At 45.9% G+C, this 24,103-nt stretch overlaps 1 protein-coding gene across 4 annotated transcripts in view; it reads left to right on the forward strand.

The window, feature by feature from the left end:
* The window catches only part of myo6a (myosin VIa), a 265,925-nt gene extending 243,160 nt beyond the window's left edge, over positions 1-22,765 (forward strand). For 3 of the 4 annotated variants that reach the window (XM_070889988.1, XM_070889986.1, XM_070889989.1), the window contains exons 28-35: positions 1,451-1,611; positions 1,721-1,762; positions 2,086-2,115; positions 5,869-5,907; positions 8,262-8,365; positions 17,930-18,061; positions 19,377-19,592; positions 20,872-22,765. In XM_070889988.1, the coding sequence (XP_070746089.1) occupies positions 1,451-1,611; positions 1,721-1,762; positions 2,086-2,115; positions 5,869-5,907; positions 8,262-8,365; positions 17,930-18,061; positions 19,377-19,592; positions 20,872-21,071 (924 nt within the window). In that variant the 3' untranslated portion in view covers positions 21,072-22,765. The remainder of the gene's footprint in view (positions 1-1,450; positions 1,612-1,720; positions 1,763-2,085; positions 2,116-5,868; positions 5,908-8,261; positions 8,366-17,929; positions 18,062-19,376; positions 19,593-20,871) is intronic. The other variant, XM_070889990.1, reaches the window with a different exon arrangement.
* Positions 22,766-24,103: the final 1,338 nt, after the last annotated feature.

Genomic DNA, 24,103 nt, shown 5'->3' on the forward strand with positions numbered 1-24,103 from the left:
GCTCCAACAACGTTGAGACATTTTTGTGTCCTTAGTTCTAATGTTGAAGGAACAACTCTTGACACCTAAATCATAGGCAGTCCCTCGAGTCGAGGATGACTTGCTTCCACGTCAAGAAGTTCACAGGTATTTCAATGAAGGACCTAAAATTCCAGGTCCTGAACTAAATTTTGAAGGGTGGAAGATGCCTGTGCATAGATTTTTTTAACGTGGGGTGGCCGTTGCACGCCAGCCACCACATGGGCTTGACAGAACTAGGTCTTGTTCCAGTGGCAAGGATTACCCAAGACGACTGGAGACCTGCTCTGCTGCACGGACCTAGTGCGCACACATATCACAGTGTGGGCTGGCCCGTGCTGCCCCTGGGCCCTCGCCTCTTCTGGGCCCCGATCACATCCCTCTACAATCTCTCACTGCTCCTGCTGTATCTGCCCACGCTGCAATCACCGACCTGGATCTTGGTGACGTCCCTTTTCACTGCCGTTGCTCTCCTGCTCCAGCACGTGCTGCTCCCTGGAGTGGTATGCCTCCACCCCGGCCTGCTCCGATGGTGCAATGGACAAAGTTGGTCCATTGTCAGTTAGAAATGAGGAGCGAATTTGCTTTCCGTTAGACCTTTAAGGATGCTGGTCTGGCAAACTATCCTTGTGGATATGGTCAATAATAAAGGCTCCAAACTAATGATCTCTTTCCATGTTCAGGAGCTTATTGCCCATTTTCTTTGTTGTTTGCTCGTCGGTAACGGCATTGCGTAACTCGGCCATTATCAAGAGCTAACCAAATAGTCGCCTCCGTTTGAATGGTCTAAAATTAAAAGTAGCGAAGTCCTGCTACAACTGTACAGGGTGTTGGTGAGACCACACTTAGAGTACTGCATACAGTTTTGGTCTCCTTATTTAAGGAGGGACATACTTGCACTGGAGGCAGTTCAGAGAAGGTTCACGAGGTTGATTCCTGAGATTAAGGTGTTGTCTTATGAAGAAAGGTTGAGCAAGTTGGGCCTATATTCCTTGGAGTTTAGAAGACTTGAGAGGTGATTTTATTGAAACAAATAAGATACTGAGGGGGCTTGACAGGATAGATGCAGAGAGGCTGTTTCCCCTTGTGGGGGAATCTAGAACTAGGGAGCATAGTCTCAGAATAAGGGGTCGCCCATTTAAAACGGAAATGAGGAGGAATTTCTTCTGAGGGTGGTGAGTCTTTGGAATTCTCTGCCCCAAAGAGCTGTGGAGGCTGGGTCATTGAATATGTTTAAGGTGGAGATAGACAGATTTTTGAGTGATAAGGGAGTCGAGGGTTATGGGGAGCGGGCAGGGAAGTGGAGTTGAGGCCAAGATCAGATCAGCCATGATCTTATTGGATGGCGGAGCAAGCTCGAGAGGCCATGTGGCTGACTCCTGCTCCTATTTCCTATGTTCTGATGTAACTGAGCACCTTTGTGGTTTGCCAGGCTGAACTGGAGGCTCAGCTCGCCACAGAGCGGGAGGAGGAAAGCCACAAGCAGGCACTGCTGGAACAGGAGCGGCGTGACAGGGAGCTCGCCATGAGGATCGCTCGCAGCGAGTCTGAGCTCATCGCTGATGAATCTCCAATGGACGCAGGAATTAAGAGGTAGGGGGTTGAAAATTTTTTTAAATCCCCACCCCCTATTGTTTTTGTCTCCCAATCCCTCTTGCTGTTCATGCTGGAAGCTTAATCATAAATATCTTCTCTTTCACAGTGTTGAAGTTAAACACGTCCATCCGGTTGCAGTGGCCGCTAAGTATGGATATGTACCCCGCATTTCTATCTTATTAAATCTCACATTTTGCATATTGATTGTACCACACTAATTGTAGAATTCCCACACAAGGGTTCCCAGACAAAGAATTAGACTAAATTAATTAATCAAAATGATTTTATGATGAGAGACTTTCTAATCATAATGATTTTTGCATGAATTCTGAGATTTTTAATCTGAAGAAATAAAATCAATATAACTCCCAATAAATTACATGTGCAGCGTTACCGTGAGCTGTCTGCTTGTGGGAAGGTGTGAGGCTTGTGTACCGAGCAGAATCTAATTAAAGTCTGTTCTATTTCCAGATCTGGTGGACCAGAATCCAAAATGACAATGTATGAGTTTTCTGTTATTTCATTTTGTTTAACTCGCACTATTGGGTATTGGTGATGGGGATGTTGTTGTCAATGATAACGGTGATGGTACATTTGTCTCCCCGCTTTTCCTTTTCGCTTAAAAATAAAAAGCGCACACAGTTTAAAACTACGCTTCAGTATTCTTAATCTGACTGTTCCAGTGCAACACTTTTGATTCTTGCTTGTCTGTAACGGTTGTTCCTGTTTGCTTCCTGTATCAGTGGGAATGGCAATGGTTTATAACTCTCGAGTCTCCAGCCCAGACTGGTGCATTATCTCCTGGTTGAGAGTTTGGGTGGGTTCCATCCAGCTCCCAGTGAGCGTGGCCAATATGTACATATATTGCGGTATGTGTGCACTAGGTCTGTGCAGCAGAGCGGGGCACCAGTCGTCCTGGTTCAACCCTTGCCACTGGATAAAGGCCTAGTTCTGTCAAGCCCATGTGGTGGCTGATGTGCAACGGTCACCACGTGTTAAAAAAATCCACGCACAGGCATCTTCCACCCCCTCAATTGGAGTTCAGGACTGGAACATTGAGTCCTTCATTGAAACATCTATGAACTCGTGGAAGCAAGTCATCCTCGTTCGAGGGACCGCCTATGATGATGATGCGGTAGCTGGCACTAAATTGTCAGTCTGTGAGGCTGCAAGGTAACTGTTGGTGTGAGAAATGGAGAAGTATAATAAGAACATAAGAAATAGGAGCAGGAGTAGGCCATTTGGCCCCTCGAGCCTGCTCCACCATTCAATAAGATCATGGCTGATCTGATCTTGCCTCGACTCCACTTTCCTGCCCGCTCCCCATAGTCCTTGACTCTAGTATCACACCAGTTTGAGTAGGCGTTGCTCCGATGAGGGTTGGGCTGAGGTATGTTATTGAGGCCAATTGAAGGAAGCTTTACTCTGCATCGGCCTGTTCTACCTGACCTTGGGACTGGTTGATTCTGACATCTGAAATGGAAAGTTTTCCTTTCTTGAGCACTGATAGCTTTCACTTTGGTGACCAGGAATACCATAGAAATAAATAGTCGCAACAAAAAAGTTTAAAAAATGGCTATTAATTACATTTGGTTTAAGCGAGGTCGGACAAAATCATTGAACACCACAGAGTCCACATTGCCCCCTCAATGTTTTATCTTCCATCCCGGAAACTGGATCATATTTATTTCTATCCTGATGTTACCTGCTTCATGCTGTATCGCATAGGTACAACCAATAGAGGGGGAGGAGAGAATGTCTTGCCTCAGATATTTTTCTCATGGGTTCTCATGGCTCCCTTGCTCCAATTGTCCCCGATGGCTCCACTTCTTGACACTTGGTTGCACCAATGCAGTACCTTGTGGATATTTATTCATGAACACGTGACCAAGGAGCCAATTTGCACACCTTTGACCTGCCCAGAGTAAAATTGAACTTGAAACCACGTGTGAAACAGAAAATGGTTGGGAATACTCAGTAGGTCAGGCAGCATCTGTGGAGAGAGAAACAAGAGTTAACATTTCAGGTTAATGTCCCTTCGTCAGAACTGGAAAAGTTTGAGATGTAACATATTTTTAAGGAAGTGTCGGGGCAGTGAAAAGGGGGAGGGGAGGAAAGAACAAAAGGGAAGGTCTGTGACAGGGCGGAAGGCAGGAGAGATTAGAGGGACAAAAGGAATGATGGGCAAAAATGAGATGGTAATGGCACAAGTTAGGAAACAAAAGATGAGTCTCGATGGGATGTGAATGGTGGAATCATCACCAACTGCCGTGGGAAAGAGAGAAAAAAGGAGGGGGTGGGTTGTTTTTTAAAAAAAAAGGAAAGAAAAAATAGGGGCAGAGGTTATGGTCTGAAATTGTTGAACTTGATGTTGAGTCCAGAAGGCTGTAAAGTGCCTAAATGAAAGATGAGGTGCTGTTCCTCGAGCTTGCGTTGAGCTTCATTGGAACAGTGTAGGAGGTCGAGGTCAGAATGGGAGTGGAGAATTAAAGTGACAGTTTTGATCTCTGTTTTATGTTTTTAAAAAAAAAAATACTAGTTGTTTGCTTTATAATAAAAATCTTGTCTGTCAAATTGTTCCATGTCCACATTTATAATGGAAACTGCCGATACAGACTTGTCGGCCTATAATTACAGCCGGACATTCGGGTGCTGCAGCACCACCACTGGCAGGAGGCTATAATTACAGGCAGGGTCACAAGTTTACAGAGGCACTTTTCTTCATCAATGTGGACATAAGCAATTATTATAGAAATATCAGAATAAGGATAGAATGTATGACTTTAAAAATAAGCATTGAATTATGTCTGTGCATCCTGGTCGAATTATCCCCCCTGCCCTCTTAATTCATTTCACCTGAAGATTTCACTTGCTTTTCACTTCCCCATGTGCAACAGGAGACTGACTAGTCATGATTATAAAATATCAGTATGTAGGCCATCTAAACAAACGCCGTCTCATTAAATGAAGTATGGGCTCAACAGTAAGAACATATATATGTGTTGATGCAATCCTAGCCAGCTGAAAGGAGCAATGAGCAACATGAACTGTTCTCTCTCCAAATTAATGGCAAGCACTCCACATTTAAATATTGTTATCCAAAGACTGTAAAAATAATAAAACATAATCTGGGCAAAAGAATGTTGTAGAATTATTCGACTCTCAGGGATGCTTGTGTGGCACTCTTTTACCAATTTATGGACCAGCACAATGGGTTTGGTTTCCAAGTTCAATCTCCTCTATTACTCCTTACACTGCTGGTTGATTCCCGGGAACCAACCATCTCCTTCAGCTAACTGTTATGTAAGTATTCACTCAGATACTGATGCACTACTGTTACAATCCTAAAACTTTTCACATTTCAGGAGTATCTTTATTACTCTATATACCATTCAGAAACTTGCAAAATAAATGCTAAAAATAAAACCCCTCGCCTCCCCTTTGCCCTGCTGACCTTTTTTCTGCATCCAGTTCATTTTTGTTTTCCGAATTAGTTTTTTTTTAAAAACCTTGAATTTTGTTTCTTCCTATTTAATGTTTTCTCTATTTACTAAACGTTTTTTCTCAACAGAAATTCTGTTGTAACTTGTTTGCTTGTTTCGTCTGTCTCTCAAACTCCCATTTTGGAGGGTGGTTTGTTTTTTAAGAAGGGGGTACTTGCTCTCAAAGGTGTTTTCCGACCGACTGAAATCCTAGGCCATAAAGACTGAATTGGTTGCATCCAAGACATGTTCTCACATTTTTTTTTTATAAACCTACAAATGTCATTGTAACACTGAAGTTATAGTGTAATCTTTGTTCCCCGTGCCACAATACTTTTTTTGCATTCCTTCCAGATTTACAGCTAGGTACACACAAGATGTAAAAGCTGACACTGGTCTAAGCATTGAAGGGTAGTTGTGTGCCACTTGGGATAGCTGCTCCACAGAAGGGATATGCCATTTGTTATACCACTGCTACACCTTGTTAAGATGCTGCGAAAATACTAAGAACTCTGCTATAAGCTTCCCTTCAGCTTTCCAAGGTCGTCTTTTCTGCCGCTATGCGGGTTTTCCAGTTTCTTGATTCACAGCATGCGTGGACAGGAGTTCTCTGAGCCGTCTGTACGCGTGAATTATTGTCTTTCGCCTCTGTGTCTTACTAAATGTTATCAATAAGCTAAATGCACGTCTGGCTTCCTGTCTTGAGTACTTTTTCAGAAGTGTATTAATACGCTCAACCGATTACTGATACGCAATCTTGTTTATGTTACAGGGAAGAAATGGCCAAAGAAATGTCAGATTATCTGGCTAGGTAGGTAACAAATTGCTGCTTAAAATGTGCATTGAAATATCAACAGCTCATCGAAGAATCACATACTGAAGATCTGCGCATAATTTCACGTTAAATTTAAATTTGCCAAACACTATAATTGGGGTAGTTCTTGGGTTGGGGCTTTTGGTGGAAAGTGAAGATGTAACATTACTGAACAGTACATTAGTTGTACAGCTTTATACTGCTGTCTCTTAGGCAGCCCTCCAGAGTCGAGGATGACTTGCTTCCACACTAATGAGTTCTAAGCTGACTAATGAGACCAATGCGGGACCTACAGACTCTGTCACAGGTGGGGCAGGTGGTGGTTGGAGGGACGGATGGGTGAGGTGCTTGGTTTGTCGTACGCTCCTTCCGCTGTTTGTATTTGGCTTCTGCGTGCTCCCGGCGAAGAGACTCGAAGTGTTCGGCACCTTCTCGGATGCTTCTCCTCCACTTTGAGCCAGGGATTCCCAAGAGTTGGTGGGGGTGTTATATTTTTTCAGGGAGGATTTGAGGGTGCCCTTGATGCGATTTCTCTGCCCTCCTGGGACTCGTCTGCCGTGACGTAACTCAGAGTAGAGTGCTTGCTTCGTGAGTCTTGTAGCAGGCATGCGGACAATGTGGCCCGTCTGTCGGAGCTGGTCGAGCGTGGTCAGTGCTTCGATGCTGGGGATATTGGCCTGAGAGAGAACACTGACATTGGTGCACCTATCCTGCCAGTAGATTTGCAGGATTTTGCGGAGGCAGCGTTGGTGGTACTTCTCCAGTGCGTTGAGGTGCCTGCTGTACATAGTCCATGTCTCTGAAGCATATAGGAGGGCGGGTATCACTACTGATCTGTCGACCATGAGCTTAGTGACGGGGTTGAGATCTTGGTCTTCAAACATCCTCTTCCTCAGGCGACCGAAGGCTGTGCTGGCGCACTGCTGCCGACAGTTACTTGAATAGGACACTGAGGTGTGCGGTTGGACCACTTAAGCTTTGTGTTTAAAAGACATTAATAGCTGGTAGGTTAACTTTTTTTAAAAAGTGTTCTTTCCTGAAAAGCATTTTGCGAACTGCTTGCATTTTTTTTGTAAAGTGTGAAACTAATTTTCCAGCTAATACAACATCCTGTGCACAACACCATTGTCCTTTTGGACGGGAGCTTGAGCCCTTGATTTGCCTGGATGGATTGTGTGGATGGGGACAGACTGTTGAACAATCAGTACACTCCGAGATGGGATAGTTTGTAGTTTGTGACAAGAGGATCTGAAATATGTAAGACTCATTCCCAAAGATTTCCTACAGCAGCTCGAGTTGTTTTTGCCATTAAAGAATTCATATTTCTCTGCAACCAGCTACTGCCCTAGATTCCTAATAGTTCCAAATGTTGCTGGATCTGATCTTTCTCACTGGAGCAGCTGACCCCTTCTTCAGAGATTGCCCCATCTTCAGCTACTGACAATGAGTCGGAATTTGAGTCGTGAGCCTCTGCTGTTTCATCCAATGAATTCATAGAATCTTACAGTACATGCCCTTTGTGCCTGTGCCGGCTTTTTGAAAGAGCAATCTAATTAGTCTCATGCCCCTGCTCTTGCCCCATAGCCATATTTTTTCACTTTCAAGTACATATCCAATTCCCTTTTGAAAGTTGCAATTGAATTTGCTCCCTTTCAAGTGGAATTATTAGCTTTTTTTCAATACAGAACTTCAATCGAAGATTTATTTTCTTAAAGGAGTGGGAACTCAATTTGGGGCAAAGTGAGTGTAGGTGCTCAGCTCACTTTGGTGCTGTAGCACAGTCGCCTCTGAGGGTTGTGGGTTCAAGTCCCACTCCAGGAACTTGAGCACACAAATCTAGGCTGACACTGCAGTGCAGTGGTGAAGGGAGTGCTGCATTGTTGGAGGTGCCGTCTGTCAGATGAGACGTTAAACTGAGGCCCCGTCTGCCCCCTCAGGTGGACGTAAAAGATCCCACAGCACTATTTTGAAGAAGAGCAGGTGAGTTATCTCCGGTGTCCTGGCTAATATTTATCTCTCAATCAACGTAACAAAAACAGATTATCTGGTCATTATCATATTGCTGTTTGTGGGAGCTTGCTGTGTGCAAATTGGCCGCCGCATTCCCCACATTACAACAGTGATTACACTCCAAAGTATTTCATTGGCTGTAAAGCGCTTTGAGACGTCAGGTGGTCGTGAAAGGCGCTATGTAAATGCAAGTCTTTCTTTCCAGATAGTTTGTTGTTTTATTATTGCATGGTGTATGAACACTGCACTTGAACTGAATCAAACCTTTCCCCCACTGTTTGTGGTGGTGCTAGGTTGTCTTCTCTGCCAAGTTGTCTCACTGCCCTTCCTCTTATCAACAGAAGCCCTCAAGTCCAGGCTACCAAGGCTGCTGCTGGTACGAAGAAATATGATCTTGGCAAATGGAAATACGCTGAACTACGTGATGTCATCAACACCTCCTGTGGTAAGAAGCCACTCAGTCTGATAACATTGTCCTGCAGGCTTCAATTCATGGCACAAGTCTATTCAAACCCTGCGTGGGTTTTCACTTTGGAGAGTGGAGTCCACCTAGAGATAGAATCGTGTCTTTCTATTCATTTAATATCAACGCAGTTGCAATAAATGGATTTTAAGAGTTGCTGTGTTACAAAGAGGATCATATGCTGTATCAATGTGCAATGGAATGTCATTTAGTCAACTGAAAATATAGTAACTGGGGCATGGCTTGAGCATGGGCTGATTCAGTCATCCAGGGTGAAAAATAACATACAGTGGGCATATTATTCAGGAATCACAGTTGGTGGTGTTTGTCTGAAACTGTTAATGGTAATGGATCAAAGGTCAGGCAAAGGAGAGTGTGGTTGGATGATGCGGTGCGGTAGGATGTGCAGGTCATTTGAGGTCTGATGCAATGATCATATGCAGAAGCGAGAAGGTTTGGTGTGCGCTGGTCACCAATCTCCAAAGCAGAGAGAGCGAGAGAAAGCCAAGCCAAACAATTGGCTCAGAGGCAGGAAGCAAAAGGTAATGGTTGATGGGTGTTTTTGTGACTGGAAGGCTGTTTCCAGTGAGGTTCTGCAGGGCTCAGTACTAGGTCCCTTGGTTTTTGTGGTATATATCAATGATTTAGACTTGAATTAAGAAGTTTGCAGATGATACTAAAATCGGCTGTGTGGTTGATAATGAAGAAGAAAGCGGTAGACTGCAGGAAGATTATCAAATCAACTGGTCAGGTGGGCAGAACAGTGGCAAATGGAATTCAATCCGGAGAAGTGTGAGGTAATGCATTTGGGGAGGGCTAACAAGGCAAAGGGAAACACATTAAATGGTAGGACACAGCGGTGTAGAGGAACAAAGGGACCTTGGAGTGCATGTCTACAGATCCCTGAAGGTAGCAGGTGGTTAAGAAGGCACACAAAATAATTGCCTTTATTAGCCAAGATGTAGAATACAAGAGCAAAGGAGGTTATGCTTGAACTGTATAAAACATTAGTTAGGCCACAGCTAGAGTACTGCGCGCAGTTAAAGGAAGGACATGATTGCACTAGAGAGGGTACAGAGGAGATTTACGAGGATGTTGCTTGGACTGGAGAATTTTAACAACAAGGAAAGATTGGATAGGCTGGGGTTTTCTTTAGAACAGAGGAGGTTGAGGGGAGACCTTGTTGAGGTGTATAAAATTATGAGGGGCCTAGATAGAGTGGATAGGAAGGACCTATTTCCCTTAGCAGAGGGGTAAACCACCAGGGGGCATAGATTTAAAGTAATTTGTAGGAGATTTAGAGGGGATTTGAGAGGAAATTCCTTCACCCAGAAGGCGGTGGGGGTCTGTAACTCACTGCCGAAAGGGTGATAGAGGCAGAAACCCTCACCACATTTAAAAGGTACTAGGATGTGCACTTGAAGTGTTGTAACCTACAGGACTTCGGACCTAGAGCTGGAATGTGGGATTAGGCTGGATAGCTCTTGGTCGGCCGGCACAGACACGATGGGCTGGAATGGCCTCCTTCCGTGCTGTAAATTTCTATGAAACAACGTGTGGAACATCGCGAGCTAGAACGGACCTGTTCATAACTCTAGATTTTATTAATGTCCACAAAGGAATGTTCTCAGATTCACAAATAAAAAGCAGGTCTGTTTGCACAGTTAAGCAGTAATCCTCAGCGATTTTAATCTTCATCTTGGATCTCTTTGCCCTCACTTCTGAATTTACTTGCCTTCTGTCCTCCTTAAACCCCTCCCTCCATATAAACTCTCCTACCTATAATTACAGGTCCCCCACAATTTTGTTATCTCCCATGGCCTCTCTTCCAATTGTCTCAATCGCTGACCAGGCCATCTGTGACCATATCCTGGTATCCCTCACCACTCACTTCCACCCACTCCCTTAATACCTCACTTCCTGCTGTGTCCAACCCTGGAAAAGAACTCTTCTCCCAAATCTTGTAGAACTGCACTTTCTAAATCCCAACTAACCTAGCCTTTGGCCTTCCACTTGCCACAATAAGGATGCACCCGCTGGTTCTTAACCCATCATCAATGGCAGTCCCTTGGAATCGAGGAAGACTTGCTTCCACTCTTGAACTGAGTCCTTAGGTGGCTGAACAGTCCAATACGAGAACAAGTCTCTGTCACAGGTGGGACAGATAGCCGTTGAGGGAAAGGGTGGGTGGGACTGGTTTGCCGCACGCTCCTTCCGCTGCCTGCACTTGATCTCTGCATGCTCTTGCCTATGAGACTCGAGGTGCTCAGCGCCCTCCCGGTTGCACCGTAATCATGTCCACCATTGATGCCTTTACGCTCTTTTTCTGGTCGAGCTCCCTGGTATGACCCCCATCTTTGCTTCATCAAGTGCCTTGAGGGTGTCTGGCGCACAACTGGTTTAGCCATTCATCACAAGGTCTAGCTGGATCACATCAAGTGCTATTGGGGACACATTCCCCTCTGCCAAATCCGTACACTGTTCGAGGATTGTCCCGGTGAGCAAAGATAACCCCAGCTTCTTTTCTCTGCCGCCAACCATCTCCTTAAACTCCATTCACCTGTCCCCAACCTGCCTTCACCTCCAGCAACAGATGTGATGAGCTCATGGACATCTTCATCACTCCCACAGACACCCCTCGACCCAAACTTGTCTTTCTCCAGTTTCTCCCCTATCATCATCATCATAGGCAGTCCCTCGAAACTAGGATGACTTGCTTCCATGCCAAAAAGGGATGAGTTCACAGGCGTTTCAATGAAAGACCTAATATTCCAGGTCCCGAACTACATGTTGAAGGGTGGAAGATGCCTGCGCATGGATTTTTTTAATGTGTGGTGGCTGTTGCACATCAGCCACCACATGGGCTTGACAGAGCTAGGTTTTGGTCCAGTGGCAAGGATTACTCAAGACTAACTGGAGACGTGCTCTGCTACACAGACCGAGCGCGCGCGCACATCGCAGTGCTGTCCCTGGGCCCCAGATTCACGCCTCTCTTGGGCTCCGGTCACTTCCCTCTGCGGATTTTTGGCGCTCCTTCGCCCCTCCTGCTGTGCCTGCCCGCACTGCAATCAGCGACCTGCCTTCGTAGCCATCGCCCTCCTGCAGCAGCACGCGCTGCTCCCTGCAGTGGTATACCACCGCACGCTGCTCCCTCCAATGGCCCCGGCCTGCTGATGGTCTTGCAGGCCGGGACCACGCTGATTTCCGGGCCGGGTCGCAGCACGTTGCTCCCTCCAATGGCCCCGGCCACCTATTTACCCTCATGCCCTCACCAAGCTCACATGTCCATGGGACGCATCTCCTACTCCCTTAAATCTATTCCCACTAAAATGCTGACCATCCACCTTCTCTTCCTGATCCTGTTCCTCGCTTTCAACAACGGTGTCGTCATCCCAGCACCTCAAAAACCCCACCTTCGACCTCTGTGTCTTTGCAAACTACCACCCCAGCTCCAACCTCCCTTTTTCTCTCGAAAGGCCTTCTATATGTTGCCTCCCAAATCCGTGCCCACCTTTCCCATAACTCCATGGGCTAGAATTTTGACGACTCTGTGATCGGGTTTTCACCGCGATTTGACTCTCCGCGGCGAAACCTGGTCGGCGGGTCCTTCATGGTACCTTTTTGTGGCGGCACTTCACGTACCGCCGGTGAAATAGCGTTTGCGATCGATTTTTGACGCTCTCAGGACCCCTATTCTGCACCCAGAATACCGACAGGGTCAAACCTGTGGTGCAGCCCTGCCAGCAGTAGTAAGTCTGAAGACCTGGGGGAAAAAAAAAGGTAAGTTGACGTTTTTATTTTTAAATTCTTTTTTCAGCGATTTAGTAGGTAAAGGTTTTGTGAATGTTTGTTTTTGTTTGTTTTTTGCAATTTTTTGCTCATGTGTTTCCTCCCTCCCAAGGCCCCTCTCGCAGCACTATCGGCCTCGGACTAAAGTTGCCGAACTTTGCGGTTTGCGCCGCGAATCCTCGTGCAATGCCGATTTTTACCGCTGCGCAAATTAAAGGGCCAAAAATTGGGCCTAAAAACGGTAGCGAAGCGAAAATGGTAATTTTGGCGTTAACCAACCTTTTTCGCTGAAAACCGAAATGCTAACCCCGTGTTTCAGTCTCTCCAATCAGGTTTCTGTCCCTGAAAACAGCCCCAACCAAAGTCACAAATGACATGAGGTGCATTATATCCATCCTCCTTCTCCTCCTTCTCTCTGCAGCCTTTGACACAGTTGACCACGCCATCCTTTACCAACTCCTTTTCCGCATTTTCTGGCTGAGTGAGACTGCCCTCGCTTGGTTCCACTCTTAACTATCCAACCATAGCCAGAGCATTTCTATAAGAACATAAGAAATAGGAGCAGGAGTAGGCCATACAGCCCTTCGAGCCTGCTCTGCCATTCAGTACGATCATGGCTGATCCTAACATGGACTCAGCTCCACTTCCCCACCCCATAACCCCTTGTTCCCTTATCGGTTAAGAAACTGTCTATCTCTATCTCTTATATTTACTGACCCAGCTTCCACAGATTTACAACCCCCAGAGAAGAAATTCCTCCTCATCTCAGTTTTAAATGGGCGGCTCCTTATTCTAAAATAATGCCTGCTAGTTCTAGTCACCCCCATCAGTGGAAACATCCTCTCTGCATCCACCCTGTCAAGTCCCCTCATAAACTTTCGATAAGGTCACCTCTCATTCTTCTGAATTCCAATGAGTAGAGGCCCAACCTAATCAACCTTTCCTCATAAATCAACCCCCTCATCTCTGGAATCAACCTAGTGAACCTTCTCTGAACTTCCTCCAAAGCAAGTATATCCTTTCGTAAATATGGAAACCAAAACTGCACGCAGTATACAGGTGTGGCCCCACCAATACCCTGTATAAACTGTAGCAAGACTTCCTTGCTTTTATACTCCAGTTCCTTTGCAATAAAGGCCAAGATTCCATTGGCCTTCCTGATCACTTGCTGTACCTGCATACTAACCTTTTGTGTTTCATGCACAAGTACCCCCAGGACCTGCTGTACATTAGGATGGAGAATGAAACAGTTAATTCAGAGACCATGGTCCAGAACTTAAAGAAGGGTAACTTTGAAGGTATGAGGCGTGAATTGGCTAGGATAGATTGGCGAATGATACTTAAGGATTTGACACTGGATGGGCAATGGCAGACATTTAGAGACCGCATGGATGAACTACAACAATTGTACATCCCTGTCTGACGTAAAAATAAAAAAGGGAAGGTGGCTCAACTGTGGCTATCAAGGGAAATCAGGGTTAGTATTAAAGCCAAGGAAGTGGCATACAAATTGGCCAGAAATAGCAGTGAACCTGGGGACTGGGAGAAATTTAGAACTCAGCAGAGGAGGACAAAGGGTTTGATTAGGGCAGGGAAAATAGAGTACGAGAGGAAGCTTGCAGGGAACATTAAGACGGACTGCAAAAGTTTCTATAGATATGTAAAGAGAAAAAGGTTAGTAAAGACAAACGTAGGTCCCCTTGCAGTCAGAATCAGTGGAAGTCATAACGGGGAACAAAGAAATGGCAGACCAATTGAACAAGTACTTTGGTTCGGTATTCACTAAGGAGGACACAAACAATCTTCCGGATATAAAAGGGGTCAGAGGGTCTAGTAAGAAGGAGGAACTGAGGGAAATCATTATTAGTCGGGAAATTGTGTTGGGGAAATTGATGGGATTGAAGGCCGATAAATCCCCAGGGCCTGATGGTCTGCATCCCAGAGTACTTCAGGAGGTAGCCTTGGAAATAGCAGATGCATTGACAGTCATTTTCCAACATTCCATTGACTCTGGATCAGTTCCTATCGAGTGGAGGGTAGCCAATGTAACCCCACTTTTTAAAAAAGGAGGGAGAGAGAAAACAGGGAACAGCCTGACATCAGTAGTGGGTAAAATGATGGAATCAATTATTGAGGATGTCATAGCAGCGCATTTGGAAAGAGGTGACATGATGGGTCCAAGTCAGCATGGATTTGTGAAAGGAAAATCATGCTTGACAAATCTTCTGGAATTTTTTGAGGATGTTTCCAGTAGAGTGGAAAAGGGAGAACCAGTTGATTTGGTATATTTCGACTTTCAGAAGGCTTTCAACAAGGTCTCGCACAAGAAATTAATGTGCAAAGTTAAAGCACATGGGATTGGGGGTAGTGTGCTGACACTTTATTGAGAACTGGTTGGCAGACAGGAAGCAAAGAGTAGGAGTAAATGGGTACTTTTCAGAATGGCAGGCAGTGACTAGTGGGGTACCGCAAGGTTCTGTGCTGGGGCCCCAGCTGTTTACATTGTACATTAATGATTTGGACGAGGGGATTAAATGTAATATCTCCAAATTTGCGGATGACACTAAGTTGGGTGGCAGTGTGAGCTGCGAGGAGGATGCTATGAGGCTGCAGAGTGACTTGGATAGGTTAGGTGAGTGGGCAAATGCATGGCAGATGAAGTATAATGTGGATAAATGTGAGGTTATCCACTTTGGTGGTAAAAACAGAGAGACGGACTATTATCTGAATGGTGACAGATTAGGAAAAGGGGAGGTGCAACGAGACCTGGGTGTCATGGTACATCAGTCATTGAAGGTTGGCATGCAGGTACAACAGGCGGTTAAGAAAGCAAATGGCATGTTGGCCTTCATAGCGAGGGGATTTGAGTACAGGGGCAGGGAGGTGTTGCTACAGATGTACAGGGCCTTGGTGAGGCCACACCTGGAGTATTGTGTACAGTTTTGGTCTCCTAACTTGAGGAAGGACATTCTTGCTATTGAGGGAGTGCAGCGAAGGTTCACCAGACTGATTCACGGGATGGCGGAACTGACCTATCAAGAAAGACTGGATCAACTGAGCTTGTATTCACTGGAGTTCAGAAGAATGAGAGGGGTGAACCTGTGGAATTCTCTGCCACATAAAATTGTTGAGGCCAATTCACTAAATATATTCAAAAAGGAGTTATATGTAGTCCTTACTACTAGGGGGATCAAGGGGTGTGGCGAGAAAGCAGGAATGGGGTACTGAAGTTGCATGTTCAGCCATGAACTCATTGAATGGTGGTGCAGGCTCGAAGGGCCGAATGGCCTACTCCTGCACCTATTTTCTATGTTTCTATGTTTCTACTGCAGCACTTTGCAATTTTTCTCCATTTAAATAATAACTTGCTCTTTGATTTTTTTTCTGTCAAAGTGCATAACCTCACATTTTCCAACATTATGCTCCATTATACTTCTGCAATGGCTTCTCTTCCCACCCCGTCCTGTTGCCTCCCGGGTCCCCAAAGGATTTGTCTTTGACCCTCCCTCCTGTTCCTCATCTAGTTGATACACCTTGGTGACCTCATCGCAGTACGGGGTCAGGCTCCACAGGTATGCTGGTGACCCCCAGCTCGTTCTTGACAACCTCCATCGACTTTGCATTGTCGGATGGCTTTTCCAACATCCCATCTCGGATGAGCCTCAATTTCCTTGGGTTAAACATTGGGAAATCCTGAAGTGATTGTCTTTGACCAGGCCATAAATGCTGTATCCCAGGCACTGATTTCATTCCCCTCCACCTCATTGTCTCGGGACGAACCAGACTGTTCACAATCTCAGCATCTGAGCGGAACGTCCCACCCCATACACTCTCCACCACAAATACTACCCACTTCCACCTTTGCTGCAACTTATCTTGTGCTGAAACCCTCATCCGTGCTTTTGTCCCCTCAAGACCCAACTAGTCCTGTGGTCTGGTGGCCATTCTCTATAAACTAGAGCTCATCTAAAACTCTGCTAGCCGTACTCACGTCCTGCTCACCCGTCAACCCTATGCTCGCAATCCCTTGATGTCTCAAATTTAAAATTCTTATCCTTGTGTTTAAATCCCTTCATGGCTTCGCCTTTCCCCATCTCTGTAATCTCCTCCAGCCCTGTAAATGCCCCCCGCCCCACCTCCAAACTCTCCGTTCCTCTGACCCTGGCCTCTTATGCATCCGCCACAACTCGCTGCGCCCCACATTGGTGGCCGCGCCTTCAGCCGTTAACGATCTGTACACTGGAATTTCCTCCCTAAACTGCTCCGCCTCACCATCACCCTTTCCTCCTTTGAGGCCCACTTCAACCAATCTTTTAGTCACCCTTCCTGATACCTCCGTCTTTGCCGCGACGTATGTTTTTGTGTGATTACACTGCTGGGAGGTCCCTTGGAATATTTTTCCACGTTACGATCTTTCGCCGCTCCTCCACCACTTACCCTTTTCATGACGTGATAAGTGTTAATTACCGGCAAACAAGCTCTCATTCCTTCAGGTGTTGCTGAATGAGATTTTTTAAATGTAAAATGTATTTCTTTTTACTTTTCTTTCTCTCTCTCTCTCTCTCTCTCTCTCTCTCTCTCTCTCTCTCTCTCTCTCTCTCAATCCAATCTTTATTTCTCTTTCAGTACTTGCTTGCCTTCTTCACTCAGGTCCCAAATGCCTTGTTTCCTCTGTGATGTTATCAGCTTGCACTTTATGCAATATGTCACACAAAGAAAATAACAACCTAGGGGTCGAAATTCGGTGACGCCCCGTTTTGGGGACGGTAGGCGAGGCGGGACTTCCTGTGCCCGGTGCGGAATCCCGCCCCGGCTGCAAAGAACCGAATTAGACACAGAATAAAACACAAGCTTCCTGCTCTTGACTGCACTCTTCGGGAAAGTGTGTGGATGTGGTTATCAGGCGAGGACATGGTGATGCTCTACTGAGAGAGTCCCCCATGCTTAAACAGCTTTCCCCACATACAAGGCCTGGGCTCACAGATAGAGGATAGACCCTTGGACAAAGTGACACAGGCTGGCCACTTCTCAAGCAAGTGTTGCTGCCTTCAGAGGGGGAATGGATAAACTGGAGAGGGGTGGGAGGAGGAGCCCTGCTGATTGCCACAACCATGTTGCTTATTTATTATCTTTCTGTATCTTATTATCCTCCCACATCCCAACCACAAAGTGTTCTTGGCTGAGAGGGTGAGCAGGAAACTGGTTTTGTTGACATTACTATGTAAGCAGAACTAGGGGGCATAGTTTCAGAGTAAGGGGCCGCCCATTTTAGAACTGAGACGAGGAGGAATTTCTTTTCTCAGGGGGTTGTAAATCTGTGGTTTTCTCTGCCCCAGAGAGCTGTGGAGGCTGGGCCATTGAATGTATTTAAGGTGGAGTTAGACAGATTTCTGAGTGATAAGGGAGTGAAGGGTTATGGGGAGCGGGCAGGGAAGTGGAGTTGAGTCCATGATCAGATCAGCCATGATCTTATTGAATGACGGAGCAGGCTCGAGGGGCCAATGGCCTACTCCTGCTATTTCTTATGTTAGGCCAGCTGAGAGAGAGATATGAAAGAACTTTCTCACCCCTCCTTTTGGGGAAATTACTTTCTAATTATCTCATTTTTTGGAAGCGAACAAGAAGAAAAATCTTCTTGGTGGGCTTTCAGTGAAGAATGAGGGATCCACTGGAGGGAGGGGGGGGGGGGGGGGGGGGAAACGCTCCAGTCCTTCCTTGAAGAACCCGACTGTATTCAATGGTGTTGTGTTACTGCAGATATCGAACTGCTGGCAGCCTGCAGGGAGGAGTTCCACCGGCGACTGAAGGTTTATCACGCCTGGAAGTCCAAGAACAAAAAGCGCAACACAGAGACAGAGCAACGGGTTCCAAAATCCATCACCGACTATGGTAAGAACAAGAGTGGCTGAAAAATCAACATGGCGGTGGTGGGAGATCTGAATGTATCTGTGCATTGTGTTGCATTCACACAAGTGCCTGTTTGATCACTGATTTGTACATCTTGCTTCAAGACCTGCTCCTCTCCCCTGGTACTGGGCTCCCCACTCTGTTTACTTCCCTACGTCCCCTCAGTGCTGACACTTTGGGTCTATATCAGGGGTGTTCTCCCTGGCGTCCTGGCCAAGATTTATCTCTCAATCCTCAGTTTTTTTTAAAAAACAGATTATCAGGTCATATCACATTGGTGTTTGTGGGAGCTTGCTGTGTACACTATTTGGCTGCCATGTTTCCTACATTACAACAGCGACTACACTTTGCCAGAGTTTAATTCACTGTAAAGCACTTTGGGACATCCTGAGATCATGAAAGGTGCTATATAAATGCGAGTCTTTTTCCTTTCTTACAAACTTTACCTGTAAAGAAAGAAAGACTTGCATTTATATAGCGCCTTTCACGACCACTGGATGTCTCAATGAAGTACTTTTGGAGTGTAGTTACTGTTGTAATGTGGGAAACACAGCAGCCAATTTGCACACAGCAAGCTCCCAAGAACAGCAATGTGATTATGACCAGATTATCTGTTTTAGTGACATTGATTGAGGGATAAATATTGGCCAGGACACCGGGGATAACTCCCCTGCTCTTCTTCAAAATAGTGCCATGGGATGTTTTTACATCCACCTTAGAGGGTAGATGGGGCCTCAGTTTAATGTCTAATCTGAAAGACGCCACCTCCGACAGTGCATCAGTCCCTCAGCACTGCACTGGAGTGTCAGCCTAGATTTATGTGCTCAAGTTCCTGGAGTGGGATTTGAACCCACAACCTTCTGACTCAGGCGAGTGTGTTACCCACTGAGCCATTGGCTGACACGAGTGGAAAACAATAGGTGGTCTTACCAGTTATTGGTGTCCACTCTTTCCTGGTTATACGTGAAACAGCTTGGGACGGTTTTTCTGCATTAAGGGCGCTGTGAAATGTCAAGTTGTTAAGTACAGCTTTTTGAAAAACATACAGTCAGTATTGTGGGATTAGGAGCGGGAATATGATGTTGAGATTAGAGGATCGGCCATGATCATATTGAATGGGCCGAATGGCCGCCTACTGCTCCTATTTTCTATGTTTCTAAGAGGGCCGTGAAGTCCTATATTCACAGCCTACATTATTTAGGATTTAGGGCCAGCCTTTGGTTACAGCTGCAGGTTTAGTTCTGAAGTCTGTGTCCGATCCATCTTTTTATGAAGTGTTTTTATTGATTTCTGATAGCTCAGCAGAATCCCCCCCAGCTACAAGCTCGGCAACAGGAGATTGCTCAGAATCGCACGCAGCGCTATTTCCGTATCCCCTTCATCCGCCCCGCTGATCAGTACAAGGAGCCCCAGAACAAGAAAAAAGGCTGGTGGTATGCCCATTTTGATGGGCCATGGATTGCCCGGCAGATGGAACTGCATCCGGACAAAGCACCCATACTGCTAGTAGCTGGTAGGTGCACTGCGGACAGAGCCCTCTCTAACCCCTCGGTCATGTCTTGCTGTAAACTGTATGAACAAACGTAATCTATTCCAGCTCTGGCACTTAATATCTCTGCAGTAAAACCTCACACAAATCCACTTGACACGTTTATCAGGGAAACATTAAAATAGGACCCAGGTCCTAACAGCAGGCTCTTTTTCCCCCTCCCCCTCACCCTATGTGTTCCTTTTATCTCACCTTCCTTTCACCTTTAACCCCTCCACTTCTCTCTCCACCTTTAAAAAGCTCCTTTAAGACTATCTCTGACCAAGCTTTTCGTCGTCTGCTTATGTAGCTCGGTGTCAGATTTTCACAGCATCATAGAGATCTAGGGCACAGAAGGAGGCCATTCGACTCGTGTCTGCATCGGTTGGAAAAATGCTATCCAACCTAATCCCACTTGCAGTTTATGGGAACTTGCCGATCCCTAGCCACTGGCTCCATTCGCTCCCTAACGTCTGTCTGAGGCTGAACCACACTGTTTGCAACCTTGGTGTCATATTTAACCCTGAAATGAGCTTCTGAACGCGCATAACTTAAACATAACTTAAGACCACCTATTTCCATCTCTGTAACATCGCCCATCTCTGCCCTTGCCTCAGCTGCTGAAGCCCTCATCCATGCATGTATTCCAACGCACTCTTGGCTGGCCTCCCACATTCTACCCTACGTAAACTTGAGGTGATTCAAAACTCGGCAGCTCGTGTCCTAACTCGCACCAAGTCCCGCTCACCCTGTGCTTGCTGTCCTACATTGGTTCCTGGTTAAGCAACACCTTGATTTCAAAACTCTCATCCTTATTTTCAAATCCCTCTGTGGCCTCGCCCCTCCCTATCTCTGTAATCTCCTCTAGCCCCGCAACCTCCCCGAGATGTCTGCGCTCCTCTAATTCTGCCCTTCTCTAATTCTGCCCTCTTGAGCATTCCTGATTCTAATCGTTCAACCATTGGTGGCCGTGCCTTCTGTTGCCTGGGCCCTAAGCTCTGGAAATCGCTGCCAACACGTCTTTTGCCTCCTTTAAGAAGCTCCTTAAAACCTACCTCTTTGACCAAGCTTTTGGTCACCTGCCCTAATTTCTCCTTATGCGGCTCGGTGTCAAATTTTTTGTCTCATAATACTCCCGTGAAGCGCCTTGGGATGTTTCACTATGTTAAAGGCGCTATATAGATACAAGTTGTTGGTATTTCTGCAGCAGAAGGAAAGGCTTCTTGCCGTGTATTTCCTTGAGCCCTCCCGATTTGTATTTTAGGTAAGGATGACATGGAGATGTGCGAGCTGAGCCTGGAGGAGACAGGGCTGACTCGGAAGCGGGGAGCTGAGATCCTTCCACGGCAGTTCGAGGAGGTGTGGGAGCGCTGTGGCGGAGTGACGTATCTGCGCAATGCCATCGAGAGCAAGCAGGCCAGGCCCACATATGCCACAGCAATGCTGCAGAACCTTCTGCAATAGAATGTACTCGTTTCTGCCCTAATTAGACATAGAGTGGTGTAGAAAAAGAGCCGTGTAAATGGAACAAAGAGAAGAAATTTCTCTCCCTGTCGAAGATAAATCTCCCAGAGCTTGAAATAAATGATTTTAACTTCCAGAACTCAGAAGCACAACGGTAATGAATAAAACTAGTCAGGTAGAATTAGCAATAATAATTGGTGATGGTGACCCTCTTTCCTTAGAACTGTGTGGTAAACAATCAAAAATAAAATATAACTAGAGTGGATCGTAGTTTAGTCGAAGATGCCGCAATGACATTTGCAAGACCAGGCAAGGAATGACAGTGGCTGATTCACATGTTATAGGTTCTTTTCAAAATAGTGTGTCGGCTGGAAAACTTGTACTCATTCTGCAGTAGTTTAAAAATCCACAAATTGTCACCTTTGAATATTCAGAAGTTATTTAATTATTGTTCGGGGCAAACCCTCGATGTGAGTAGTTACTATTCCCCACAACCCACGTTTTATAAACCCCCCAGTCCAGTAAGATAAAACACTGATATAGCATTTCACAGCTGGGTTATAACTTTATACTTGAAGGTTGCAGCTTTCAGGAACTATTAAATAATCTGCGACCCTTAGAGATACTTTAGCACTTGTTGGTCCCAATATTGGGTTCTTGGCGGAAGTTACTTCCTTATTTCAACCCCTGAAATTTCAAATAAACATAATCATGTTGTACCTATTTGACATGAATGGATTTCATTAATTGTAGAGCTTTGTTTTGTTAATTCCTAATTTTTGTGATATATTTGTGTAGTGAAGTCTTTTTTTGTGCACTCTGATAACTGAATATTCGGACCACCTTTAAACACTGTTTCTGCAGTAAAATAATGTCTTAAAATTGGAACTGTGTGTGTTGCTCCTTGCACCAGGTATTCCGATTCAGACCAACTCGCTCCTGGACACAGTTGGCTGGCCTTTAGTTACTTAACATGTTTGGGGTGCACCCTCTCCAGCTTCCCGTAAAGGGAGCCATTGTCTTTGGGGATTGATGAGATGGTCTTGCCATGGTGGCAGGCACACGACTTTTTCCTAATATCGGCCAGGACACAACTGATCTCGCTCCCGTCACATCACCATCCCCAGCTTACCAAAACCACATACGGAAACTCCTTCCCGGCGAGCTCAGCACTGATGAGTTGCCTTTCGAAGGGGATTTGGTTAAAACCAACATTCGGGTCTGGAAGATGGGGTCTCTTGGCTCTTTGTGTACAATTTTTTAAAATCCTTTAATAGCTGCTGAATTAATAAGAAAACACAGAATCTGTGCCGATGTGATTTGTGCAGAGTGGAACAGGACGGAGGAGTGAGAGAAGAGTCGGTCTTGGATAAAGCTGGCCAGTGTAATCCTGCACTGTAGTGTCTGTGGGCCGTTATGAGCCCAGTCTATGTTTGACAAAGTCTAACACAATAACTGACTGTGGTGTGGAAGTTGCTCTTAGTAGCCTGGTTATTTATTTATGATTTCAAATGTGGGAGTGGTCGACATTCTCCAATAATCTGATCCGCAACTCCTACCTTAAAGCTGTTGATGTTTTCCTGATATTTCCCGAATAAGTTGGACCAAGTCTCTTGTAAGATCTGCACATTTCTACCTTTTGATTTTGAATTGTCTGATTTTTTTTTTTCAAATGATGAGATGCAGAAAATAAACACATTCCTTATCTAATGTTTCGGAGCATCTTTTTACGCTTGTGTCTTCTGCTGATGGTGTCAGATTTACTTGTAGCATTTTGTGAAGTTAGGAAGAGGTTTGAATATCGAGCACATGTTTTACATATTTCTGTTGAATTACCTGGGCCAAGCTATTTAAAAAAAAAAATCATTCTCTGGATGTGGGCATGGCTGGCATTTATTGTCCAACCCTACTTGCCCTGAGTAACTGAGTGGTTTACTGCAGAGGCTAGTTAAGAGTCAACCACATTGGTGTGAGACTGGAGTCACATATAGGCCAGACCTGGTAAGGACAGAAGATTTCCTTCCCTAAAAATAGATTGGTGAACCAGTTGGGTTAATGTGCAGATTGTTTGAGTCACAAATGAGCATCAGGATAATGCTATCGGCTCGAGACACAGTGAGGGGAGTGGGTGTTGATGGTGGCCCTTGTTCTCCTCTCTGCCCCCCCCTCCCAAGTCCCATCCATGTGTTTGTTAAAGGATCCAATGTAGCTTGTACATTTTGGCTGGGTATTCTGCGGCGAGTGTCTCACCTCCTGACTCTCCAAAACCTATCCACCATCTACAAGGCACAAGTCAGGAGTGTGATGGAATACTCTCCACTTGCCTGGATGAGTGCAGCTCCAACAACACTCAAGAAGCTCGACACCATCCAGGACAAAGCAGCCCACTTGATTGGCACCCCATCCACCACCTTCAACATTCACTCCCTCCACTTCCGTTGCACCGTGACCGCAGTGTGTACCATCTACATGATGCACTGCAGCAACTCACCAAAGCTTCTTCGGCAGCACCTCCCAAACCCATGATCACTACCAGCTAGAAGGACAAGGGTAGCAGGTGCATGGAAACATTACCACCTGCATATTTGCCTCTAGGTTACACGCCATCCTGACTTGGAAATATATCGCTGTTCCTTCATCGTTGCTGGGTCAAAATCATGGAATTCCCTCCCTAACAGCACTCTGGGAGCACATTCACCACATGGACTGCAGCGGTTCAAGAAGGCGGCTCACCACCACCTTCTCAAGGCCAATTAGGGATGGGCAATAAATGCTGGCCTTGCCAGTGATGTTCACATCCCAGGAATGTATTTAAAAAAAAAAGAAACTGAGTAGATCGCTCCCCCCTCCGGTCCCCTGAGTTCTCCCCCCTCCGGTCCCCTGAGTTCTCCCCCCTCCGGTCCCCTGAGTTCTCCCCCCTCCGGTCCCCTGAGTTCTCCCCCCTCCGGTCCCCTGAGTTCCCCCCCCCCCTCTGGTCCCCTGAGTTCTCTTCTCTCCCCGCCCCCCCTCCCTCCGGTCCCCTGAGTTCTCTT

This window comes from Pristiophorus japonicus, chromosome 9 (genome assembly GCF_044704955.1).
Source record: "Pristiophorus japonicus isolate sPriJap1 chromosome 9, sPriJap1.hap1, whole genome shotgun sequence".
NCBI lineage: Eukaryota > Metazoa > Chordata > Chondrichthyes > Pristiophoridae > Pristiophorus > Pristiophorus japonicus.